The 26,548-nt window shown below is 44.4% G+C and overlaps 2 protein-coding genes and 1 long non-coding RNA gene across 4 annotated transcripts in view; all 3 read right to left on the bottom strand.

Annotated features, from left to right (window-relative positions):
* Positions 1-211: 211 nt before the first annotated feature.
* Positions 212-10,464, bottom strand: LOC110493361 (hsp90 co-chaperone Cdc37). The gene is made up of 9 exons (XM_036942276.1): positions 10,127-10,464; positions 8,969-9,262; positions 6,636-6,741; positions 5,563-5,678; positions 5,212-5,334; positions 4,851-4,943; positions 2,789-2,878; positions 1,917-1,988; positions 212-1,821 (listed from the first exon to the last, which is right to left on the bottom strand). Exons 1-9 carry the CDS (start codon positions 10,238-10,240, stop codon positions 1,666-1,668), a joined length of 1,164 nt encoding a protein of 387 aa, XP_036798171.1. The 5' UTR covers positions 10,241-10,464; the 3' UTR covers positions 212-1,665.
* A 264-nt stretch (positions 10,465-10,728) lies between these two features.
* The window catches only part of LOC110493334 (vascular cell adhesion protein 1), a 64,241-nt gene continuing 48,421 nt past the window's right edge, over positions 10,729-26,548 (bottom strand). The window contains exons 14-18 of one of the 2 annotated variants that reach the window (XM_036942156.1): positions 14,923-15,091; positions 14,615-14,694; positions 14,169-14,516; positions 13,886-14,000; positions 10,729-11,406 (exon numbers count right to left, since the gene is read on the bottom strand). In XM_036942156.1, the coding sequence (XP_036798051.1) occupies positions 11,322-11,406; positions 13,886-14,000; positions 14,169-14,516; positions 14,615-14,694; positions 14,923-15,091 (797 nt within the window). In that variant the 3' untranslated portion in view covers positions 10,729-11,321. The remainder of the gene's footprint in view (positions 11,407-13,885; positions 14,001-14,168; positions 14,517-14,614; positions 14,695-14,922; positions 15,092-26,548) is intronic. The other variant, XM_036942157.1, reaches the window with a different exon arrangement.
* On the bottom strand, positions 15,307-16,277 carry LOC118938419. Its single transcript, XR_005035700.1, has 2 exons — positions 15,750-16,277; positions 15,307-15,420 (listed from the first exon to the last, which is right to left on the bottom strand). It is a non-coding gene; the product is annotated as an uncharacterized LOC118938419 (long non-coding RNA).

The following is a 26,548-nucleotide window of genomic DNA, read 5'->3' as shown; positions in this document are numbered from 1 at the left end:
ACAGAGAGACAGCGAGACAGCGAGAAAGAGAGACAGAGAGACAGAGACAGAGAGACAGCGAGACAGAGAGACAGCGAGACAGAGAGACAGAGACAGCGAGAAAGAGAGACAGAGAGAAAGAGACAGAGAGACAGCGAGACAGCGAGAAAGAGAGACAGAGAGACAGAGACTGAATAAAAGAACAACGTACAAAAGGACGAAGAGAAAAATATTGTTTTTGCAGCCCAACTTTACTAAGCAAGATTACAACTGTAATAACGAAAGGGGTGGAGTCAACTGACAGACCACACCCATTCTGTCCCAGCTGCAGCGAGGAGCTCCAATCAGAATCGCACTGGTTTAAACCAGTTTGACCCATGCAGAGAGACAGAGAGAGGCCTGAGAGAGAGAGATAGTTTGGTTCAGAGGGGATGGAGGTGAGATTGGTTGGGTAGCGGTTTTAAGTTCTAGGTTCTAGGTAACAGTTCAAAAGCCGGTTCTGAGTTCTAGGTGACTAGAAGGGGAGGGAGTGGAGGGTGGAACGACGCCTATAAAATAAAACAAACAAATTATGAATAACAAAATCAAACAGATCATGTGCTATTAAACTGGAAATGAGGGGGGGGGGGTTAATATAAAGATGGGGTCATGGAGAAAGGGACTATGGGTAGAAGTGGGGGGGGGGGGGTTAATATAAAGATGGGGTCATGGAGAAAGGGACTATGGGTAGAAGTGGGGTGGAGGTGGGGGGGGGGGTTAATATAAAGATGGGGTCATGGAGAAAGGGACTATGGGTAGAAGTGAGGTGGAGGTGGGGGGTTAATATAAAGATGGGGTCATGGAGAAAGGGACTATGGGTAGAAGTGGGGGAGGGGGTTAATATAAAGATGGGGTCATGGAGAAAGGGACTATGGGTAGAAGTGTGGGGGGGGGGTTAATATAAAGATGGGACTATGGAGAAAGGGACTATGGGTAGAAGTGGGGGGGGGGTTAATATAAAGATGGGGTCATGGAGAAAGGGACTATGGGTAGAAGTGGGGGGGGGGTAATATAAAGATGGGGTTATGGAGAAAGGGACTATGGGTAGAAGTGGGGTGGAGGTGTGGGGGTTAATATAAAGATGGGGTCATGGAGAAAGGGACTATGGGTAGAAGTGAGGTGGAGGTGGGGGGTTAATATAAAGATGGGGTCATGGAGAAAGGGACTATGGGTAGAAGTGGGGTGGAGGTGGGGGGGGGGGTTAATATAAAGATGGGGTCATGGAGAAAGGGACTATGGGTAGAAGTGAGGTGGAGGTGGGGGGTTAATATAAAGATGGGGTCATGGAGAAAGGGACTATGGGTAGAAGTGGGGTGGAGGTGGGGGGGGGGGGTTAATATAAAGATGGGGTCATGGAGAAAGGGACTATGGGTAGAAACTGGAGCAGGGTGAAGTTTAGCATTTTCCACAAATGGTTAACGTCAGGATTGGAGAGGGGAATCTGATCCTAGAGCTGACTCTGCAAATACTGGCCCGGTGCAGGTTTTCAATGGGTCAGGCTAATGCTAGCGATACTAGCCCAATTAACGCTAGGGAAGTTAGCATCTTCACAGCATGTTTTCAATAAGACAAGCTAACGCTAGTAAAGGGTGTAGCTAGGTCTGAAAAGGTCAAAAGTCTAAAGGAAGGATTCAATTCATGACAGAGTCATTTCTCCTCCTTCGCCTCTCCCTCCCTCTCTGGTTCTTCCTCATCTTCTTTGTCCTCTTCCTCGTCTTCTTCTTTGTCCTCTTCGTTGTCGGTATTGGCGTTGGGAACCCAGAGTCCTGAGTCAATACACCTCTTCATGTGGCCCTTTGCCTCCTGCGAAACCCCACAACACACACAGGTTAGAGTTAGAGAGAGAGAGTTAGAGAGAGAGTTAGAGATAGTTCATTAGAGAGACAGGAGACACTCACCATGGGGTCCATCTTGCTGATAGCTTCCTGCAGCATTGAGATGTCTTTATCATCAAAACACTTCTTCATTTCCTGTGAAACAGGATGTGACATCACAAGATACAGGTTAAAAAAGGAGGCTGGGGTTGGCGACCACTTCCTCTGAATATGTGGCCATAGGTTACTGACTGTTATGATTAAGACGTTGAGATGTGTGTCTCTCTGCGTGTCTGTCTGCCTCTCTGCGTGTCTGTCTGCCTCTCTGCGTGTCTCTCTGCCTCTCTGCGTGTCTCTCTGCCTCTCTGCCTGTCTCTCTGCCTGTCTCTCTGCCTGTCTCTCTGCCTCTCTGCCTGTCTCTCTGCCTCTCTGCCTGTCTCTCTGCCTCTCTGCCTGTCTCTCTGCCTCTCTGCGTGTCTCTCTGCCTCTCTGCGTGTCTCTCTGCGTGTCTCTCTGCGTGTCTCTCTGCGTGTCTCTCTGCGTGTCTCTCTGCGTGCCTGTCTGCCTCTCTGCGTGCCTGTCTGCCTCTCTGCGTGCCTGTCTGCCTCTCTGCGTGCCTGTCTGCCTCTCTGCGTGCCTGTCTGCCTCTCTGCGTGCCTGTCTGCCTCTCTGCGTGCCTGTCTGCCTCTCTGCGTGCCTGTCTGCCTCTCTGCGTGTCTGTCTACCTCTCTGCGTGTCTGTCTACCTCTCTGCGTGTCTGTCTGCGTGTCGGTCTGCCTCTGCGTGCCTCTGCGTGTCTGTCTGCCTCTCTGCGTGTCTGTGTGTGAACCTCTCTGCGTGTCTCTGCGTGTCTGTCTCTCTGGGTATGACTGACTGACTGTCTGTGTCTCTCTGTATGTGTGTCTCTGTGTGTGTGTGTGTGTGAGTCTCTCTGTATGTGTGTCTCTGTGTGTTACCTCTGGCAGAGTATCGTAGACTTCCACAGGGTCCAGTCCACCTGGCCCCAGTCTGTTCTGTCTCTCCTCCTCCTCATACTCCTCCATAGCCTTTAACAATTAGTTTATTATTTTCATTTTGAACCTCACCAATGCCTCATATTTCACTCTATGTACAGTTGAAGTTGGAAGTTTACATACACCTTAATCAAAGACATTTAAATACATAAATCACAATTCCTGACATTTAATCCTAGTAAAAATGTCCTGTCTTAGATCAGTTAGGATCACCATATTTTAAGAATGTTAAAATGTCAGAATAATAGTAGAGAGAATGAAAGAAATAAATCATCACATTCCCAGTGGGTCAGAAGTGTACACAAACAATTTAAAGGCAAATACTAATTGAGTGTAACTTGGGTCAAATGTTTCAGGTAGCCTTCCACAAGCTTCCCACAATAAGTTGGATGAATTTTGGCCCATTCCTCCTGACAGAGCTGGTGTAACTGAGTCAGGTTTGTAAGGCCTCCTTGCTCACACACGCTTTTTCAGTTCTGCCCACAAATTTTCTATAGGATGGAGGTCAGGGATTTGTGATGGCCACTCCAATACCTTGACTTTGTTGTCCTTAAGCCGTTTTGCCACAACTTTGGAAGTATGCTTGGCGTCATTGTCCATTTGGAAGACCCATTTGCAACCAAGCTTTAACTTTCTGACTGATGTCTTGAGATGTTGCTTCAATATATTCACATAATTTTAATTCCTCATAATGCCATCTATTTTGTGAAGTGCACCAGTCCCTTCTGCAGCAAAGCACCCACACAACATGGTGCTGCCACCCCCGTGCTTCACGGTTGGGATGGTGTTCTTCGGCTTGCAAGCCTCCCCCTTTTTCCTTCAAACATAACGATGGTCATTATGACCAAACAATTTTTGTTTCATCAGACCAGAGGATATTTCTCCAAAAAGTACGATCTTTGTCCCCATGTGCAGTTGCAAACCGTAGCCTGGCTGTTTTAATGCCGCTTTTGGAGCAGTGTCTTCTTCCTTACTGAGCAGCCTTTCAGGTTATGTCGATATAGGACTCGTTTTACTGTGGATATAGATACTTTCGTACCTGTTTCCTCCAGCATCTTCAAGGTCCGTTGCTGTTGTTCTGGGATTGAGTTGCACTTTTTGCATCAAAGTACGCTCATCTCTAGGAGACAGAATGCGTCTCCTTCCTGAGCGGTATGATGGCTGCATGGTGCCATGGTGTTTATACTTGCGTACTATTGACTCTACAGATGAACGTGGTACCTTCAGGTGTTTGGAAATTTCTCCCCAGGATGAACCAGACTTGTGGAGGTCTACAGTTTTTTTTCTGAGGTCTTGGCTGATTTCCCCATGATGTCAAGCAAAGAGGCACTGAGTTTGAAGGTAGGCCTTGAAATACATCCACAGGTTCACCTCCGGTTGGCTCAAATGATGTCAATTAGCCTATCAGAAGCTTCTAATGCCATGACATAATTTTCTGGAATTTTCCAAGCTGTTTAAAAGGCACAGTCAAGTGTGTGTAAACCTCTGACCCACTGGAATGGTGCCACAGTGAATTATAAGTGAAATAATCTGTCTGGAAACAATTGTTGGAAAAATGACTTGTGTCATGCACAAAGTAGATGTCCTAACCGACTTGCCAAAACTATAGTTTGTTAACAAGAAATGTGTGGAGTGGTTGAAAAACAGGTTTTAATGACTCCAACCTAAGTGTATGTAAACCTCCGACTTCAACTGTATGGGGCGGCAGGGTAGCCTAGTGGTTAGAGCGTTGGACTAGTAACCGGAAGGTTGCAAGTTCAAACCCCCGAGCTGTCGTTCTGCCCCTGAACAGGCAGTTCCTAGGCCGTCATTGAAAATAAGAATGTGTTCTTAACTGACTTGCCTAGTTAAATAAAGGTTAACTAGGCAAGTATTCGGTTCACCAGTCACAGAAAAGTGTGAACGTCAGAATGTTTTGGGATTCGCTTTGAACTTCTCCCACTTCCATAAAAACACTTTTAAACACCTGAAGCAAGAGAGAAAAACAAAATGGAGGGAAAATGACCTTTTGTATCCTGATCTTAGCCCTGCCTCGAACTCTCTCTTTAAAGGACTCCAGCTCATCAGTAAAGGCCTCCTGATAGGGCTGGTCTGCAGTCTGACAGACAGAGAGAGACAGAGGTGTGACATACCGATATATACAGTGCACACAGTAGATACACGCGTCAAGTTAAAACATCAACTCATAAAGCCGGGATTCAATCAAAGGAGTCGTTATCGACTAGAAAACAAGGTTTTTCATTTAAAAAGGTCATTTCCACTTGAGCCGATATGTGCAGTGTTTGTCTGTATACAATAACGCGTCTCTGATTGAATATCGGCCTTTTAAATGAACAAAGGCAACACACACACACACACACACACACCTTGATCTTTTGGAAGAACTCTCTGAAGCATCCTCGAGGGTCGATCTTCAGGCTCTTAGCCAACTCTAAGATGAACTGCATCACTATGGTCTGATGGGCGACCTGATCCATCAAACCATGTTTCTACACACACACACACACACACACACACAAAGATGTAAACACACACACAATATCTGTGAACCCCCCCCCCCAGGTCGATACACATAATAACCAGGAAGTTAGCCCCCCCTCACCTCCTCCACCTCCAGGTCGACACACATGATAACCAGGAAGTTAGCCCCCCCCCTCACCTCCTCCACCTCCAGGTCGACACACATGATAACCAGGAAGTTAGCCCCCCCCCCTCACCTCCTCCACCTCCAGGTCGATACACATGATAACCAGGAAGTTAGCCGTCTCTTCACACACCAGGTAGGGGTGGTCAGACAGGTACTTCTGACTGTCCTCCCAACGCCGAAGCATCCCTACCCACACAGGTTAGGAAGAGACAGAGAGAGAGGAGAGAGTGTAGAATACAGACATTAAATGGTTTAGTTGTGTGGTGTTATAACAGACAGAGAGGGAAGTGTTGTTATAACAGACAGAGAGAGAAGTGGTGTTATAACAGACAGAGAGAGAAGTGTTGTTATAACAGACAGAGAGAGAAGTGTTGTTATAACAGACAGAGAGAGAAGTGTTGTTATAACAGACAGAGAGAGAAGTGTTGTTATAACAGACAGAGAGAGAAGTGTTGTTATAACAGACAGAGAGAGAAGTGTTGTTATAACAGACAGAGAGAGAAGAGTTGTTATAACAGACAGAGAGAGAAGAGTTGTTATAACAGACAGAGAGAGAAGTGTTGTTATAACAGACAGAGAGAGAAGTGTTGTTATAACAGACAGAGAGAGAAGTGTTGTTATAACAGACAGAGAGAGAAGTGTTGTTATAACAGACAGAGAGAGAAGAGTTGTTATAACAGACAGAGAGAGAAGTGTTGTTATAACAGACAGAGAGAGAAGTGTTGTTATAACAGACAGAGAGAGAAGTGTTGTTATAACAGACAGAGAGAGAAGAGTTGTTATAACAGACAGAGAGAGAAGTGTTGTTATAACAGACAGAGAGAGAAGTGTTGTTATAACAGACAGAGAGAGAAGTGTTGTTATAACAGACAGAGAGAGAAGTGTTGTTATAACAGACAGAGAGAGAAGAGTTGTTATAACAGACAGAGAGAGAAGTGTTGTTATAACAGACAGAGAGAGAAGAGTATAGAATACAGATATTAAATGGTTTAGTTATGTGGTGTTATAACAGACAGAGAGAGAAGAGTATAGAATACAGATATTAAATGGTTTAGTTATGTGGTATTATAACAGACAGAGAGAGAAGAGTATAGAATACAGATATTAAATGGTTTAGTTGTGTGGTGTGATGTTGAAACTCACCAAAGTGTTTGATCTCTTTCTTGTGTTTATCTACAAAAGTCTGGTGTTTCTCCTCCTTCTGTTCCTCCGTCTCTTCTGTCACTTCCGGTTTGATGTTCAACATACTCTGGGGGGGGGTAGAAAGGGTGGAGAGGAGGGAAGAGATAAATATATTTTCAGTGGACAGGACAGTTGACACTAGAGGAATAACATGTGACATCAGTAGTTGGTGGTAATAGCCCATATCTGGTGTATCTCTATCTCACCTGGCTGAAGCCCTCTTTGTTGAGGGAGTGGTGTATCTCTATCTCACCTGGCTGAAGCCCTCCTTGTTGAGGGAGTGGTGTATCTCTATCTCACCTGGCCGAAGCCCTCTTTGTTGAGGGAGTGGTGTCTCTCTATATCACCTGGCTGAAGCCCTCTTTGTTGAGGGAGTGGTGTATCTCTATCTCACCTGGCTGAAGCCCTCCTTGTTGAGGGAGTGGTGTATCTCTATCTCACCTGGCCGAAGCCCTCTTTGTTGAGGGAGTGGTGTCTCTCTATATCACCTGGCTGAAGCCCTCTTTGTTGAGGGAGTGGTGTCTCTCTAGCTCACCTGGCTGAAGCCCTCTTTGTTGAGGGAGTGGTGTCTCTCTAGCTCACCTGGCTGAAGCCCTCTTTGTTGAGGGAGTGGTGTCTCTCTAGCTCACCTGGCTGAAGCCCTCTTTGTTGAGGGAGTGGTGTCTCTCTAGCTCACCTGGCTGAAGTCCTCTTTTTTGAGGGAGTGGTGTCTCTCTATATCACCTGGCTGAAGCCCTCTTTGTTGAGGGAGTGGTGTCTCTCTAGCTCACCTGGCTGAAGTCCTCTTTGTTGAGGGAGTGGTGTCTCTCTAGCTCACCTGGCTGAAGTCCTCTTTGTTGAGGGAGTGGTGTCTCTCTATATCACCTGGCTGAAGTCCTCTTTGTTGAGGGAGTGGTGTCTCTCTATATCACCTGGCTGAAGTCCTCTTTGTTGAGGGAGTTGTGTCTCTCTATATCACCTGGCTGAAGCCCTCTTTGTTGAGGGAGTGGTGTCTCTCTATATCACCTGGCTGAAGCCCTATTTGTTGAGGGAGTGGTGTCTCTCTAGCTCACCTGGCTGAAGTCCTCTTTGTTGAGGGAGTGGTGTCTCTCTATATCACCTGGCTGAAGTCCTCTTTGTTGAGGGAGTTGTGTCTCTCTATATCACCTGGCTGAAGCCCTCTTTGTTGAGGGAGTGGTGTCTCTCTATATCACCTGGCTGAAGCCCTATTTGTTGAGGGAGTGGTGTATCTCTATCTCACCTGGCCGAAGCCCTCTTTGTTGAGGGAGTGGTGTCTCTCTATATCACCTGGCTGAAGCCCTCTTTGTTGAGGGAGTGGTGTCTCTCTAGCTCACCTGGCTGAAGCCCTCTTTGTTGAGGGAGTGGTGTCTCTCTAGCTCACCTGGCTGAAGCCCTCTTTGTTGAGGGAGTGGTGTCTCTCTAGCTCACCTGGCTGAAGCCCTCTTTGTTGAGGGAGTGGTGTCTCTCTAGCTCACCTGGCTGAAGTCCTCTTTTTTGAGGGAGTGGTGTCTCTCTATATCACCTGGCTGAAGCCCTCTTTGTTGAGGGAGTGGTGTCTCTCTAGCTCACCTGGCTGAAGTCCTCTTTGTTGAGGGAGTGGTGTCTCTCTAGCTCACCTGGCTGAAGTCCTCTTTGTTGAGGGAGTGGTGTCTCTCTATATCACCTGGCTGAAGTCCTCTTTGTTGAGGGAGTGGTGTCTCTCTATATCACCTGGCTGAAGTCCTCTTTGTTGAGGGAGTTGTGTCTCTCTATATCACCTGGCTGAAGCCCTCTTTGTTGAGGGAGTGGTGTCTCTCTATATCACCTGGCTGAAGCCCTATTTGTTGAGGGAGTGGTGTCTCTCTAGCTCACCTGGCTGAAGTCCTCTTTGTTGAGGGAGTGGTGTCTCTCTATATCACCTGGCTGAAGTCCTCTTTGTTGAGGGAGTTGTGTCTCTCTATATCACCTGGCTGAAGCCCTCTTTGTTGAGGGAGTGGTGTCTCTCTATATCACCTGGCTGAAGCCCTATTTGTTGAGGGAGTGGTGTCTCTCTATATCACCTGGCTGAAGCCCTCTTTGTTGAGGGAGTGGTGTCTCTCTATATCACCTGGCTGAAGCCCTCTTTGTTGAGGGAGTGGTGTATCTCTATATCACCTGGCTGAAGCCCTATTTGTTGAGGGAGTGGTGTATCTAAAATCAAATCTAATTGACTTGTCACAGACACATGTTTAGCGGGTGTAGCGAAATGCTACAGCCTCAATATCTCACCTTGCTGATTCCCTCTTTGCTGAGGGAGTGGTGTATCTCTATCTCACCTTGCTGAATCCCTCCTTGCTGAGCGTGTCAACGTTCCAAGGCATCTTTTTCTCCTCTCTCCGATGTTCCTCCATCTTCTTCTCCCACAAGCGTTGATCCTTTCTGTATTTCTTCTCCTCGGCCTGGGCCTTGCTCAGCGCCGTCTTCCTCTCCTCCTCTCCCTCCTTCTTTCCTTCCTCCTCTAACTCCTTCACTCTGTACTGCACCTCTTCCAGACGTCTCTTACACTCTGCCATGTTCCTCTCCAGCTCCTCTCCTTTCTCCTCGAAGGCCACCTGTTTCTCCACACGCGCCTAGGAGGGAGAGAAGAGGGGTGATGAGAGGAAGGGTGGAGGAGGGAGGAGAGGAAGGGTGGAGGGAGAGATGAAAGATGGGAGGGTTGAGGGGGGCGTAGTGGAAGATTAGAGCAGCAGAGAGAGGGTGGAGGAGAGATGAAAGATGGGAGGGACATGGAAGGATGAAGGATGAAGGGTGGAGGAGGGGTGTAGGAGGGAGGAGAAGGGGGTGGGAGATAGTAACATTGTTGTTCTTTAAAATGTTACCTATTAGCTAGCTAACCAGACATCTTAGAGGAACAGGACTAATGAAGATATTTAATGTAGGTAGGTTGTGACTGGCCTCACACTCCAGTACAGTAGGTGGCGGTGTATCCAACGTAAAAGTTGGATGCAATCCGCCAACCAAATCCCAAAGAAGACGAAAATAATCATGTCCAAGGCAAGATATTGTACCTAGCGCAATTCTGCTGGATTAGTTAAAGTTAAGGTGAATCACAGGCTGTGTGGAGAAACCCTTATTGAGCAAGAGAGACAGGAAGGAAAGGCAGACACAGAGAGAGTCAGAGCTGCGGACAAACTCTTATTGAGCAACTAGGCTACTACTGTAAAGCCCAAATGTTGAAAGACTTGCCTAGTTAACGCCCTGGACCAGAGCTAAGCCCAGCTAGCTAACACTTTAACCAGTTGGATTAACGTTAGTCAAGATAGTTGACCAGCTAACTAGATTAGCCGGTTGAGTACTGATTTATATGGCTAAGAACTTAGCTAGCTAGTGTTTGCTGACATAGCTACTGTCGCTAGCTGCCCAACTAGTCATGTACGTTAGCTATTTCTGTATTAGTATTTTAGTGAAGACATATCGCCTGTTGTCATAGCTACCTGATGCCTCCATCGGAAGAGGCTCGGCGTGTCGATATTGGGGTGAGTCTCATCCTCGTCATCCGATACTTCGATGTGGTCCCACACACTGTAATCAATAGTCCTGGACGTCATCTTCTAGCTCTTTCTCCTCCTTCTCTTTCCGTGAGAAGTCCACACAACAACGGCACACTAAATGGAATGACGTGTAAAAAAACAATGTCAACTTTGGTCCTGTTGAAAATGTGAGCTAAACTTGCCAGAAAACCCGCCGCACTCTACTCCTGCTTCAGCTCTGAAGTATTTTCTGGAAAGCTCTATTGCTTCCGGTCTGCGCGGTAGTGTGACGTAGAAATCGTGCGACAGAGATGGGTTTGGAGTCTTCGAGAAGCAGAGGGTCCTGAGCTAATAATTCACTGTGAAAGTAAACATTTATATTTTTAGACTTAGTTCATTTTACATTTTAATCTCTGTGGAATGTATATTTATTTCTAGAGCAAAACGTTAAGGTACATTCTATTTATAATCACACATGTAATCTATAGCGTCAGCCACAGGAGGGCGCACAAGGAGCAAAAAGCAGATTTTTGTTGTTGTTGAAATGACATCAAGTTACACCTGAGTTCTTCCAAATGGTTCTTTATTGGGAAATATATACAAAATAAATGCATTAATCTACACACACATGTGCATACAGATATAATAGTGCTTTCTTTGCACACATATCCTGTTATTTGGTACTTTATGATCACTGAGTGAATTAGACAATGCAAGTTAATAAATACTGAAATTAACATGATCTGCAATTGAAAAGTATAGTATTTTATAGTATAGTATGCAAGTGTAACCAGATACACTACAGAACCAAAAGTATATGGACACGAACATCTCATTCTAAAATCATGGGCATTAATATGGAGTTGGTGCCCACATTGCTGCTATAACAGCCTTCAGTCTTCTGGGAAGGCTTTCCACTAGATGTTGGAACATTGCTACGGGCACTTGCTTCCATTCTGTGAGGGAGCGGTAGGAAAGGACGTGGAGAGCCACACCCACTCATCAGGATTTCCAACCATTCACCTCTGCTCATATGCTCTGACCCCAACCCCTCCTCTACATAACGGACTGGTCCATACCGTTGTGTTGCACCACGTGTTTGTTCTTGTGTCGTCGTGGCAACATGATTTTCATCTGTTAATGGCTCATGCGCGTGTGTTTATAGTAAGAAGAGTAGATGAAACAGGAGATCACCAAGAGGATCACCACCGAAGCCAGCCCTGCAATGATGGGCAGGTAGTCCACTACAGGGCAGGAGAGTAGAAAGAGAGGAGAGGGAGATGCAGATGGGGCAGAGAGGAGGAGGAGGAGAGGAGAGGGAGATGCAGATGGGGCAGAGAGGAGGAGGAGGAGAGGGAGAGAGGAGAGGGAGACGCAGATGGGAGAGAGGGGCAGAGGGGAGTAGGTGAGGGAGAGAGGAGAGGCAGAGGGGAGAGGGGAGGAGGAGAGGAAGAGAAGAGAGGGAGAGGCAGAGGGGAGAGGGGAGGAGGTGAGGGAGAGAGGAGAGGGAGAGGCGGATGGGAGAGAGGGGCAGAGGGGAGTAGGTGAGGGAGAGAGGAGAGGCAGATGGGAGAGAGGAGAGGCAGAGGGGAGTAGGTGAGGGAGAGAGGAGAGGCAGATGGGAGAGAGGAGAGGCAGAGGGGAGGAGGAGAGGGAGAGAGGAGAGGAAGAGGGGAGAGCGGAGGAGGAGAGGAGAGGCAGATGGGAGAGAGGAGAGGCAGAGGGGAGGAGGAGAGGGAGAGAGGAGAGGCAGAGGGGAGGAGGAGAGGGAGAGAGGAGAGGCAGAGGGGAGAGGGGAGGAGGAGAGATGCAGTGAATTTAGAAATTCATATCCCTTGACTTTTCAGACATTTTGTTACGTTACAGCCTTATTCTAAAATGGATTCAATCTACACACAATACCCCATAATGACATCACAATACCCCATAATGACATCACAATACCCCATAATGACATCACAATACCCCATAATGACATCACAATACCCCATAATGACATCACAATACCCCATAATGACATCACAATACCCCCATAATGACATCACAATACCCCCATAATGACATCACAATACCCCATAATGACATCACAATACCCCATAATGACATCACAATACCCCATAATGACATCACAATACCCCCATAATGACATCACAATACCCCATAATGACAAAGCGAAAAAAAATCAATTACATTTTTTTTAAAAATACTTTTATACTTGAATTGAGCATCCTGTTTCCACTGATCATCCTTGAGATGGTTATGCAACTTGATTGGAGTCTACCTGTGGTAAATTCAATTGATTGGACATGATTTGGAAAGGCACACACCTGTCTATATAAGGTTCCACAGTTGACAGTGAATGTCAGAGCAAAAACCAAGCCATGAGGTCAAAGGAATTGTCCATTGAGCTCTGAGACACGATTGTGTCAATGCACAGATGTAGGGAAGGGTACCAAAGAATATCTGCAGCATTGAAGGTCCCCAAGAACACAGTGGCCTCCATCATTCTTAAATGGAAGAATTTGAAACCACCAAGACTCTTCCTAGAGCTGGTAACCCGGCCAAACAGAGCAATCGGAGGAGAAGGGCCTTGGTCAGGGAGGTAACCAAGAACCTGATGATCACTCTGAAAACGCCCCAGAGTTCCTCTGTGGAGATGGGAGAACCTTCCAGAAGGACAACCATCTCTGCAGCTCTCTACCAATCAGGCCGCTATGGTATAGTGGCCAGACGAAAGCCACTCCTCAGTAGAAGTCACATCACAGCCCGCTCGGAGTTTGCCAGAAGGCACAGACCAATGTGAAACAAGATTCTCTGGTCTGATGAAACCAAGATTGAACTCTTTGACCTGAATGCCAAGTGTCACATCACCATCCCTATGGTGAAGCATGGTGGTGGTGTCACATCACCATCCCTATGGTGAAGCATGGTGGTGGCGTCACATCACCATCCCTATGGTGAAGCATGGTGGTGGCGTCACATCGCCATCCCTATGGTGAAGTGACGTGTGGAGGAAACCTGGCAGCATCACTTTGTTTTATATATATAACTAGTCATTTAAGAACAAATTCTTATTTCCAATGACGGCCTGGGAACAGTGGGTTAACTGCCTTGTTCAGAGGAACAGTGGGTTAACTGCCTTGTTCAGGGGAACAGTGGGTTAACTGCCTTGTTCAGGGGAACAGTGGGTTAACTGCCTTGTTCAGAGGAACAGTGGGTTAACTGCCTTGTTCAGGGGAACAGTGGGTTAACTGCCTTGTTCAGAGGAACAGTGGGTTAACTGCCTTGTTCAGGGGAACAGTGGGTTAACTGCCTTGTTCAGAGGAACAGTGGGTTAACTGCCTGTTCAGGGGCAGAACGACAGATGTTTTAGCTTGATAGGATCTGCATTTTTAATATAACCTTTATTTAACCAGTCAGTTAAGAGCAAATTCTTATTTACAATGACGACCTAACCCTGCAAAACCCAGACAACGCTGACCCAATGGGACTCCCAATCATTATTTTTTATACATTTGCAAAAAAAAATCTAAAAACACGTTTTTGCTTTGTCATTATGGGGTGCTGTGATGTCATTACGGGGTATTGTGATGTCATTATGGGGTGCTGTGTGTAGATCGGTGAGGGGGGGAAAAACGATTTAAACCATTTTAGAATAAGGCTGTAACGTGACAAAATGTGGAAAAAGTCAAGGGGTCTGAACATTTTCTGAATGCAACCAACCAATCATCCAACGAGGGGGCAGGGTTACCATTTGCACTACAGGCCAGTGATAAGGTGTCGCCCTCTGTGATTCTCATGGAGAAACATCCAGGACTCCTAGTGATCTGAGGCTTGTCTAGAAGAGAAGGAAGGAGGGAGAGAGAGAGAGATGAGAAGAGAAACAAGTTGATTAATGAGAGAAAATGAAGTGAAAACAGCATCCGTCAACGTCATGACTCGTCTGGTATTTAATTAACTAACGGTTGTACTAAATGTGTGTAGACAGAGAACCAGAAGGACTCACAGTGCACGTTGATGTTGAGGCGGTTTGATTCCATTACAGGAGGAGGTTGGGGTCCCTCTGGTCCCAGATCCAACATGGCTGAACACAACAACTGGGCCCCGGCATCATCTCTACCAGGGGTGAAGTCCAGGGTGTAGGTCCCATTCTCTGGTGTCTTGATGTTGTCCTTGGCTTTCTGTCGTGTGTCTAATTCTGTCTGTTCACCAGTGGCACTGACTTTGTAGAAGGTCACCCTGAGTCTCCCAATAGGAGCGATGTTCTGGACAAGACACTGTAGCAGGTACTGATGCCCCTCAACCATCGGATCAGGGTACTTCCTGTAGCTGATGGAGACACTGTCTGGAAGCTCTGTGGAGGAATGGAAACACACAGTGATTAACAGTGCAGAGCCATACTAAGAATACATTCAGAAACACCAGAGAAGATAAGAGAGAGATGTCACTCACTATAAACTGTGATGTCCAGCTGTTTCTCACACTGGCCTCCGTCTGTGAAGCATGAAGGTTTGATCTTCCAGTCAGTCAAACTGTCAAATCAAATCACATTTTATTTAAAGCAGCAATCCTTAGTTGAAACAACTTGATTTAAAGACTTAAAATAGCAAATAAAGACAATACCACAGTTGAAGTTCAAACATCAACAAAGTAGCCAGCTGCTACTGTTTGCCACTTTAAAGGCGAAAAAGGTGGGTTTAAAAAAATCTCTACTAATCTAATCTAATCCCTCAGCTGTGTAACAAGTCTGCCTCTCTTACCTGTCCACCCTCCAGTTTAGGATCTTCACCTCCTTGTCTGTTAGACCAACCCCTCCCTGGAAGGCTTCCCAGCCCATCTCTACAGGGATATCTGAGCTGCAGTTAGAGGAGGCTGGGTCTCCATGCTTCACCACCAGCCTGGCAGGACTGACCACCAGGCACTCAGCATCTGGAAGACCAAGGACAAGTTAAAACTGTATTGTTCTGTTATTGTTGATTTTATTGTTCAAACCAATCAGGACGATATTATTGTCTAATGTTTATATCTATCTGTATGTTAATCAACTACATGTTACACTCCATAAACCAGAAGTCGCCCCCCCCCCCCCCCAAAAAAGGGGTTAAATATGTGTATTTCCTTTTAAATATATATTTTTTTTTGGGGGGGGGGGGGGGTACTTACAATAATCCTAAAATCAAATAGGTAAATGATCAATGGTACGACCATCTTAGAACAATTCCATATTTTACCTCAGTAGAATGGAATTTACCAAGCACCTGTATCACAACATTGTACTAGACCAGAAGTCTAATTTACCAAGCACCTGTATCACAACATTGTACTAGACCAGAAGTCTAATTTACCAAGCACCTGTATCACAACATTGTACTAGACCAGAAGTCTAATTTACCAAGCACCTGTATCACAACATTGTACTAGACCAGAAGTCTAATTTACCAAGCACCTGTATCACAACATTGTACTAGACCAGAAGTCTAATTTACCAAGCACCTGTATCACAACATTGTACTAGACCAGAAGTCTAACTTACCAAGCACCTGTATCACAACATTGTACTAGACCAGAAGTCTAATTTACCAAGCACCTGTATCACAACATTGTACTAGACCAGAAGTCTAATTTACCAAGCACCTGTATCACAACATTGTACTAGAACAGAAGTCTAACTTACCAAGCACCTGTATCACAACATTGTACTAGAACAGAAGTCTAACTTACCAAGCACCTGTATCACAACGATGTACTAGACCAGAAGTCTAATTTACCAAGCACCTGTATCACAACGATGTACTAGATCAGAAGTCTAACTTACCGGTGAAGTCACAATACAGAGACAATAATGAAACAAGTATTACAATCTCCATTCCCCGTAATAATCCCTGAGCGTCCCTCAGTGAAGGACACTGTATTCTGTTAGGCGAGCGGCATACGTGGTTTCTTCTCCAGTGACCGTTGAACGTGAAAGTACTATTTACTGGAAAACCCTAACCGACCCTTCCTCCTCCTCTTATCTCTCTCACACACACTCTCTTTCTCTCTTTCTCTCTCTCTCACACACACACTCTCTTTCTCTCTCTCTCACACACTCTCTCTCTCTCTCTCTCTCTCTCTCTCTTCCTCTCTCACACAGTGTTCTATCACTCTCTCTCTCTCTCTTCCTCACACTCTCTCTCTCTCTCTCTCTCTCTCTCTCTCTCTCTCTTCCTCTCTCTCTCTCTCTGCCCTCTCTCTCTCTCTCTCTCTCTGTCTCTCTCTGCCCTCTCTCTCTCTGTCTCTCTCTGCCCTCTCTCTCTCTCACTCTCTCTTGCTCTCTCTCCCTCTTCCTCTCTCACACAGTGTTCTATCACTCTCCTTCTCTCGGGGCAGTGAGAGGGTGACGGGGGGGAGGATGGAGGGAGGAGTTGGGGAGGAGTTCTGGTGCCAAGTAAGGACATGACAGTAGGCTATATTAGTGTGTTTAGGTTAGGGGGCTATATTAGTGTGTTTAGGTTAGGGGGCTACATTAGTGTGTTTAGGTTGAATCCCCTTTCATCCTCAAATTAGTTCATCTTACCAAAAGCTATAATAAACCTGTAGCCAATATAGACTTTTTTTTTAAATGAGCAAGTCTTCTCTACCTAATTCTACATCTAGCTAAGGTGTTTTGTGGTTGTAGAATCAGTATTTATGAAAAATCGAAATGTGCACGAAAATGAGCTTCCTAGCCAGTGTCTGCTTACTGCATACTGGCTGAACGGGTCTTAAAATCCATGCATATATCAAACGAAAGGGATGCTAACAACGCCAGTTGTAGCTGGTGTAGTGAAATTCTAGCTAATAGCACAAATTAGTTTTCATGATAAGGTCGTTTCTGTTCCGTCCTGATAAGTGCGCTGAGTTCTGCAGCACAGCTGACTGTTTCCAGCTGTGACGTCATCACGTTGGCCAAACGTTACAACGTCACCGGCTGTCAGAGTCAGATTCATGCTGATCGCTTTACAACAGTCTCGTAACTTTGGTGCGGTTCAGCTTCATCAACCGCAATATGGCCATTCAAACAAGCTACCACAAAGCTGCTAGCTGGAGAAAATTTGATCAGCTGATCAAGCAAGGTTTTACCATAATAGCTGTGTTTTCTAGTGGTCAGCCTGAGTGGCCAGCGCCCTTTGAGGAAAGGGATGGATACCTTTACGGAACTGGGCAAGTCAGTTAAGAAACACATTCTTATTTACAACGAAGCCTACCTTAGTCAGTTGCACAACTGAACGCATTCAACCGAAATTTGTTTTTCCTCTGAATCAGAGAGGTGAAAGGGGGGCTGCTTTAATCACATCCATGTCATCAGTGCCTGGGGAGCAGGTGCTGTTGGGGGACAAAATGCCTTGCTCAAGGATAGAACAGTAGATGTGTTTCTCCTTGCCGACTCAGGAATTCGAACCAGCCACCTTTCCGTTGCTGGGCCAACGCTCTTAACAGCTAAGCAGCTACCAGCTAGTCACGTCAATGCTGAGATGCGGTGTGTTTTCTGTGCCCAGGAAATATCACGTTTTATTTAGTATAAAATGTGGATTTCAAAATGCTTTAAATACAAGGTCAGGTGTCTATTACCTTAAAAAAAAAAACTTGAAAGGGAAATGTTATGCATTTAGAAAAAAAAACATGTTTTTGTGGATGTAGGAGTTTTCTATCACTGGTTGCTATTCATCAACTTCCACGAGAAATATAAGCCTGAAAATAATAACATATTTAAAGTCTCTCTTCATCATTTTATATTTCTAGTTCAATTTTCTCTCGTCAATGACGTTTTATTTTCATGATTATTGTATTTTCCGTGTCCCTGATATCACTTTCCACGCTGTCAGTTTGTTATTCTTCTCCATTTAAGAAAACAACCCCTTCCTGCAATGACACCACATTCAGGAAGTGTCATCATTTCTGTGGTGGGAAAACAACCCCTTCCTGCAATGACACCACATTCAGGAAGTGTCATCATTTCTGTGGTGGGAAAACAACCCCTTCCTGCAATGACACCACATTCAGGAAGTGTCATCATTTCTGTGGTGGGAAAACAACCCCTTCCTGCAATGACACCACATTCAGGAAGTGTCATCATTTCTGTGGTGGGAAAACAACCTCTTCCTGCAATGACACCACATTCAGGAAGTGTCATCGTTTCTGTGGTGGGAAAACAACGGTGTAATGCTACATACATAGAAACACTCAGTTTAATCAATTTTTCCATGTTTCATGTTGTTAGTCCCACTTATAAACTTGTTAAAATATGTTTGATAGAGAAGGTAAAATCCTGTTCAAGTGTCTAATTTGGGCTCCAAATGTTCACCCTTTTAGGGTCCACCCTGTTAGGATTATGCACCTAACAGGTTGGACAATGCACCTAATAAAAAACAAGCTTGACCAATATGTTTTTATAACTCTGGACATGAAATAGCACCATTTTTACTTGAAACCTTTAAGGAGGCTATAAAGAAAGAATAACTACCTGCCTCTCTGAAGCAAGGGGTTATTACTCTTATACCTAAACCACACAAGGATCTCTTAAATATTGATAATTGGGGTCCAAACACACTCCTAAATAAAGACTACAAACTCATATTCTTAATCTTTGTGAAAAGGTTAAAGTCTTGCTTGGATGATCTGATTGACATTCATCAATCAGGGTTTATGAAAGGGTGTCATATACAGTGGGGCAAAAAAGTATTTAGTCAGCCACCAATTGTGCAAGTTCTCCCACTTAAAAATATGAGAGAGGCCTGTAATTTTCATCATAGGTGCACTTCAACTATGACAGACAAAATGAGGAAAAAAATCCAGAAAATCACATTGTAGGATTTTTAATGAATTTATTTGCAAATTATGGTGGAAAATAAGTATTTTGTCACTAGCTTCACCCTCATGTCGCTAGCTTCACCCTCATGTCGCTAGCTTCACCCTCATGTTGCTAGCTTCACCCTCATGTCGCTAGCTTCACCCTCATGTCGCTAGCTTCACCCTCATGTCGCTAGCTTCACCGTCATGTCGCTAGCTTCCCCGTCATGTCGCTAGCTTCACCCTCATGTCGCTAGCTTCCCCATCATGTCGCTAGCTTCCCCGTCATGTCGCTAGCTTCACCGTCATGTCGCTAGCTTCACCGTCATGTCGCTAGCTTCACCGTCATGTCGCTAGCTTCACCGTCATGTCGCTAGCTTCACCATCATGTCGCTAGCTTCACCCTCATGTCGCTAGCTTCCCCATCATTTCAGGTCCCCTGCCCATTTCGCTTCCCTTCATTGAAAATGAATGATGCACCATTGTTTCATCTCCCCCAATGTGCTAGATGGTTTCTTATCAGAAGGGTAATTACAGACACAGATACACAGAGTTTCCATCCATCAGAAACAACAGGACTGCTGCTGGGAGAGGAGAGGCAGAGTGAGGCATGAAACAGACAAGGTTAAAGCTCTGGTTAAAAGTAGTGTGTAGGGAATAGGGAGCCATTTGGTACTGAGTATTGAATAACCTTGGCCTTTGGTACTGCCCACCCTTTGGCTTTGGTACTGACCACCTTTGGCTTTGGTACTGACCACCTTTGGCTTTGGTATTGACAACCCTCGGCTTTGGTAGTGAGCACCTTTGGCTTTGGTATTGACCACCCTCGGCTTTGGTAGTGACCACCTTTGGCTTTGGCACTGACCACCTTTGGCTTTGGTATTGACCACCCTCGGCTTTGGCACTGACCACCTTTGGCTTTGGCACAGACCACCCTTGGCTTTGGTACTGACCACCCTTGGCCTTTGGTACTGACCACCCCTGGCTTTGGCACTGACCACCCCTGGCTTTGGCACTGACCACCCTTGGCTTTGGTACTGACCACCCCTGGCTTTGGTACTGACCACCCTTGGCTTTGACACTGACCACCCTTGGCTTTGGTACTGACCTCCCCTGGCTTTGGTACTGACCACCCTTGGCTTTGGTACTGACCACCTTTGGCTTTGGCACTGACCACCTTTGGCTTTGGCACTGACCACCCTTGCCTTTGGCACTGACCACCCTTGGCTTTGGCACTGACCACCCTTGGCTTTGGTACTGACCACCCTTGGCTTTGGCACTGACCACCCTTGGCTTTGGTACTGACCACCCTTGGCTTTGGCACTGACCACCCTTGGCTTTGGCACTGACCACCTTTGGCTTTGGTACTGACCACCCTTGGCTTTGGTACTGACCACCTTTGGCTTTGGTACTGACCACCTTTGGCTTTGGTACTGACCACCCTTGCCTGTGTCCAAATCCTCTTGACTGGCTCCTTTTCTCTCTATAGTGCACTACTTTCCACCAGAGCACTGTGGGCTAATAACACACTAAACTCCACTAACTGTATTGTGAATGTGAAACAACAGCACCACCTACAGGACAATAGGGGAAACATACAGGATTTAAAAAAAAAAGTTTTTACATTGATAAAAATACGTTCTTATATTTGTCCTGTTGAAAATTGCAACTCCCAACTCTCTCTGAGACACCATCTGGGAGTGAGGTCATGGCAATTAGGCTGGGAAAGACTGGAAAGATGAGACTCACGAATAAATAAATAAATGGAGGTAGTTTTGTGCCAACAAAAAAAAGGGGTTAAATATGTGTGAAACATTTAATATATAAATTGCCTTTTAAATATTTTGGGGGGATAATTACAAAAGTCCTCAAATCAAATGGGTAAATGATCAATGGTACGACCATCTTAGAACAATTCCATATGTTACCTCAGTAGAATGTAATTGACCAAGCACCTGTATCACAACGTTGTACTAGAACAGAAGTCTAATATACCAAGCACCTGTATCACAACGATGTACTAGAACAGAAGTCTAATTTACCAAGCACCTGTATCACAATGTTGTACTAGACCAGAAGTCTAACTTACCAAGCACCTGTATCACAACATTGTACTAGACCAGAAGTCTAACTTACCAAGCACCTGTATCACAACATTGTACTAGACCAGAAGTCTAATTTACCAAGCACCTGTATCACAACACTGTACTAGACCAGAAGTCTAACTTACCAAGCACCTGTATCACAACATTGTACTAGACCAGAAGTCTAATTTACCAAGCACCTGTATCACAACACTGTACTAGACCAGAAGTCTAATTTACCAAGCACCTGTATCACAACATTGTACTAGAACAGAAGTCTAATTTACCAAGCACCTGTATCACAACGTTGTACTAGACCAGAAGTCTAATTTACCAAGCACCTGTATCACAACATTGTACTAGAACAGAAGTCTAACTTACCAAGCACCTGTATCACAACATTGTACATTGTACTATTCTGTTAGGCGAGCTGAATCATTTTGACTGGAAACTCCCCAACGATCCGCCCTCTCTCTCTCTCTCTCCTGCTTCTATAAGGGCAGTGAGGGGGGAGCCCTCCTCCTCCTCTCTCCTGCTTCTATAAGGGCAGTGAGGTCCTCCTCCTCTCTCTCTCCTGCTTCTATAAGGGCAGTGAGGAGGGAGCCCTCCTCCTCCTCTCTCTCCTGCTTCTCTAAGGGCAGTGAGGGGGAGCCCTCCTCCTCCTCTCTCTCCTGCTTTTCTAAGTGTAGTAGGTTCCTGTCGGTGAGAGCGTTGTTCTGTTACTTCCTGTGACAAGAAACATAGTAATATTTCTGTGTGACAGTAAAGGGAAAAGAGAGTGAGTGAGAAGGGGAGAGGGAGATGGGGAGGAGAGAGGGAGATGGGGAGGAGAGAGGGAGACGGGCAAAGAAAGAGAGAGACCCAAATAAGGACAGTTGTGAAAATAGAGAACTGTCCGATTCTTCTCTGTGCCACCAGGCGTCTCTCACTCTTGCCACAAACACACACTGTCTCTCTAGTGAGCACATTCTATTGAAAGGTAACAGGTTACTTACCCAAATGACTTTACTTTCTGTGTTTTGTTTAACCATCTCTCACACACACACACGCCTCAGTTCATCATGGCATGGACTTTACAGTACAAGGTGTCGTGTCTTTGGCTATGCCGGATTAAGTGATATGACATGCCATTCTATAAAATCCTTTCTCCTTAAATAAAATGGGGTGTCAGTCTACTCGGTGACACTCACAGAACACAACTGTGAAGAGTTTAGGCAAATATTAGCCTTGTAGCTCTTATTACGGGACTGTCACCTGTGTGAAATCCCCTCCCCAGTCAGCCTGTTGTGTGTATTGACATTCACATTGCCCTGTACAGCTTTACTTCCGGATTGGGGATCAATGAAATGGGGTATCAGTCTACTCAATCAATACCCAATATATATATGTTATTCCCAACGTCCTCGTCAGAGTCAGAACATCCACACAGTGTTGTTTTCCCTCTGGAATACTCTTCAATATATATATATATGTTATTCCCAACATCCTCGTCAGAGTCAGAACATCCACACAGTGTTGTTTTCCCTCTGGAATACTCTTCAATATATATATATATGTTATTCCCAACGTCCTCGTCAGAGTCAGAACATCCACACAGTGTTGTTTTCCCTCTGGAATACTCTTCAATATATATATATATGTTATTCCCAACGTCCTCGTCAGAGTTATCAGAACATCCACACAGTGTTGTTTTCCCTCTGGAATACTCTTCAATATATATATATATGTTATTCCCAACGTCCTCGTCAGAGTTATCAGAACATCCACACAGTGTTGTTTTCCCTCTGGAATACTCTTCAATATATATATATATGTTATTCCCAACGTCCTCGTCAGAGTTATCAGAACATCCACACAGTGTTGTTTTCCCTCTGGAATACTCTTCAATATATATATATTATTCTCAACGTCCTCCTCAGAGTTATCAGAACATCCACACAGTGTTGTTTTCCCTCTGGAATACTCTTCAATATATATATGTTATTCCCAACGTCCTCGTCAGAGTTATCAGAACATCCACACAGTGTTGTTTTCCCTCTGGAATACTGTTCAATATATATATATATGTTATTCCCAACGTCCTCGTCAGAGTCAGAACATCCACACAGTGTTGTTTTCCCTCTGGAATACTCTTCAATATATATATATATGTTATTCCCAACGTCCTCGTCAGAGTCAGAACATCCACACAGTGTTGTTTTCCCTCTGGAATACTCTTCAATATATATATATATGTTATTCCCAACGTCCTCGTCAGAGTCAGAACATCCACACAGTGTTGTTTTCCCTCTGGAATACTCTTCAATATATATATATATGTTATTCCCAACGTCCTCGTCAGAGTCAGAACATCCACACAGTGTTGTTTTCCCTCTGGAATACTCTTCAATATATATATATATGTTATTCCCAACGTCCTCGTCAGAGTTATCAGAACATCCACACAGTGTTGTTTTCCCTCTGGAATACTCTTCAATATATATATATATGTTATTCCCAACGTCCTCGTCAGAGTTATCAGAACATCCACACAGTGTTGTTTTCCTCTGGAATACTCTTCAATATATATATATATGTTATTCCCAACATCCTCGTCAGAGTTATCAGAACATCCACACAGTGTTGTTTTCCTCTGGAATACTCTTCAATATATATATATATGTTATTCCCAACGTCCTCGTCAGAGTTATCAGAACATCCACACAGTGTTGTTTTCCTCTGGAATACTCTTCAATATATATATATATGTTATTCCCAACGTCCTCGTCAGAGTTATCAGAACATCCACACAGTGTTGTTTTCCCTCTGGAATACTCTTCAATATATATATATATGTTATTCCCAACGTCCTCGTCAGAGTTATCAGAACATCCACACAGTGTTGTTTTCCCTCTGGAATACTCTTCAATATATATATATATGTTATTCCCAACGTCCTCGTCAGAGTTATCAGAACATCCACACAGTGTTGTTTTCCCTCTGGAATACTCTTCAATATATATATATATGTTATTCCCAACGTCCTCGTCAGAGTTATCAGAACATCCACACAGTGTTGTTTTCCCTCTGGAATACTCTTCAATATATATATATATGTTATTCCCAACGTCCTCGTCAGAGTCAGAACATCCACACAGTGTTGTTTTCCCTCTGGAATACTCTTCAATATATATATATATGTTATTCCCAACGTCCTCGTCAGAGTCAGAACATCCACACAGTGTTGTTTTCCCTCTGGAATACTCTTCAATATATATATATATGTTATTCCCAACATCCTCCTCAGAGTCAGAACATCCACACAGTGTTGTTTTCCCTCTGGAATACTCTTCAATATATATATATATGTTATTCCCAACATCCTCGTCAGAGTCAGAACATCCACACAGTGTTGTTTTCCCTCTGGAATACTCTTCAATATATATATATATGTTATTCCCAACGTCCTCGTCAGAGTTATCAGAACATCCACACAGTGTTGTTTTCCCTCTGGAATACTCTTCAATATATATATATATGTTATTCCCAACGTCCTCGTCAGAGTTATCAGAACATCCACACAGTGTTGTTTTCCCTCTGGAATACTCTTCAATATATATATATATGTTATTCCCAACGTCCTCGTCAGAGTTATCAGAACATCCACACAGTGTTGTTTTCCCTCTGGAATACTCTTCAATATATATATATATGTTATTCCCAACGTCCTCGTCAGAGTTATCAGAACATCCACACAGTGTTGTTTTCCCTCTGGAATACTGTTCAATGCATGTAGGTTGACAGTAAATGTGTCTCTATTCACAGTTGTTTCAGAGTCCCACAATAAGAGCTACGACACCAATGTTTCTCTGGGAGTCACTGAGTAGACTGATACCCCATGTCATTGATCCACAATCCATAGGTAAGGCTGTACAGTGAAATAAGTATGTCCCCTAATGCAATTCTAAAGTCTAATAGATCCAGTGAGATTTCAACAGATTTCTGTCAAATTATCCAATGATTGTCTTTGTGGATTTTATATAACAACATTCCAACCTCGTTTAGCATGATCTATTCAATTATGGCACAATTCCATTCATTTGCATCACTGTCAATTACATTTACTTTTATTTTGAAGGCTAACCGCAAAGTCCACTATTTAGCTAATCCTTATTGTAGCTAGCTTCACATAGATGGGTCCGCCCACCATTAATCAAATAAGAACTGTCTTATAAATTAGGGTTATTTTAGATGATGACACCTCGCTATATAGTTAGCTAGCGCTACTGAAACACATTATGTCGTTTTACTATGTTTTTGGGGAAGAACATTGTTTGCATCCATGAGCGAGCTAGCTTTTTTTATGACCGGCACTGTAGGTGCGCGAGACAACTTTACCAGCATCATAACAATACGTAACGATGAATCTTTGTGACATATGAAGTACGAGTCATTGTGTAATCAATATGTAATAACTACGTTAAAAAAATTATGAACGCATTTTCAGGTCCTGATTGGTCAACAAGCTAATTTGAAACGTCAAATAGTGTTAATTGACACGTCAACTAGTGTTAATTGACATGTATCTTTTTTTGGCATGCAAAGACCCAAACGGCGTTTCATATATTTGGCCACCCTAGGCAGAGTTGTTACAAAAAAATCTATATGTAGGCCTAAAGGTTTTTAGGCAAAATAGCCCAGTCAAAACGGAAAGCTCCTTGAACGTGGGAAAATGCCAGGCCTATTGGGCCAAAATCAATTATGGCCTATTGTATAAATAATAGAACGAAAATGAACGAAACGTTTCAAATATATCAGATTGTTTATAAATACTTTGCTACAATGACCCACTTCGTTATCTCCCCACCTCGTTTCCTTTCGTTTAGCATAGTGTACTAAAGCACGTAGTAAGTACACCATCATACTTTTAGAATAAGTGTCTTTACAGATTCCACAATGATTCTTTAGTTGTGGATGTTTCATGTCGTCAGCGTGTAACAACTGCTATATCTGAAGAGAAAAAAACAATGGCACCCGGTATATAACCTAACAGTTTAGCACCATACCAGCAGGTTGAATCCTTACACATAACAGTGGACTCTACGTTTCCGCACTCCCTCTCTTGCTCTTGGTCCTCATCTTTGTAAGTCACCTTGATTTAGCACCTGTGTGTTTAATCAGTTTCTTTATAAAAAATATTCAGTGAACTCCATGACAGTAGCTAAAGCAAGGGGCTATTAGCAGCACACACGTAGACTACAAATGCATGCTGAGCCGGGCGCGCCCTCAGCTGAAGTGAGTGCTACTGGAGCGAAATTGGAGAAGACCCGACGCTCCAGCCTTTGGGAATCTCGCTCCACGATCCAGTCAAATTGAGCACGCTCTGCATCGTTGCAGCATCGCTCACATACTCTGGTCCCTACCAGGCTACTGTGTTGCACTGGTAAATGCTTCACGATGTATTTCTTTGTAGGCTATAGCCTGGAAATAATTGAAATGATCTAGCCTAAATAAT

This window comes from Oncorhynchus mykiss, chromosome 13, assembly GCF_013265735.2.
Source record: "Oncorhynchus mykiss isolate Arlee chromosome 13, USDA_OmykA_1.1, whole genome shotgun sequence".
NCBI lineage: Eukaryota > Metazoa > Chordata > Actinopteri > Salmoniformes > Salmonidae > Oncorhynchus > Oncorhynchus mykiss.
This window is presented reverse-complemented; position numbering and strand designations above follow the sequence as displayed.

Bases quoted from the DNA above. Each gene is read 5' to 3' on its own strand.
- LOC110493361 (XM_036942276.1), bottom strand. From the start codon at position 10,240: ATGACGTCCAGGACTATTGATTACAGTGTGTGGGACCACATCGAAGTA. The intron at 4,944-5,211 runs GTGTGTGTGTGT...TCTGTCTGTCAG, and splicing joins AGTTCTTCCAAAAGATCAAG to ACTGCAGACCAGCCCTATCA. The intron at 1,822-1,916 runs GTGAGTGTCTCC...GGGGTTTCGCAG, and splicing joins TCAGCAAGATGGACCCCATG to GAGGCAAAGGGCCACATGAA.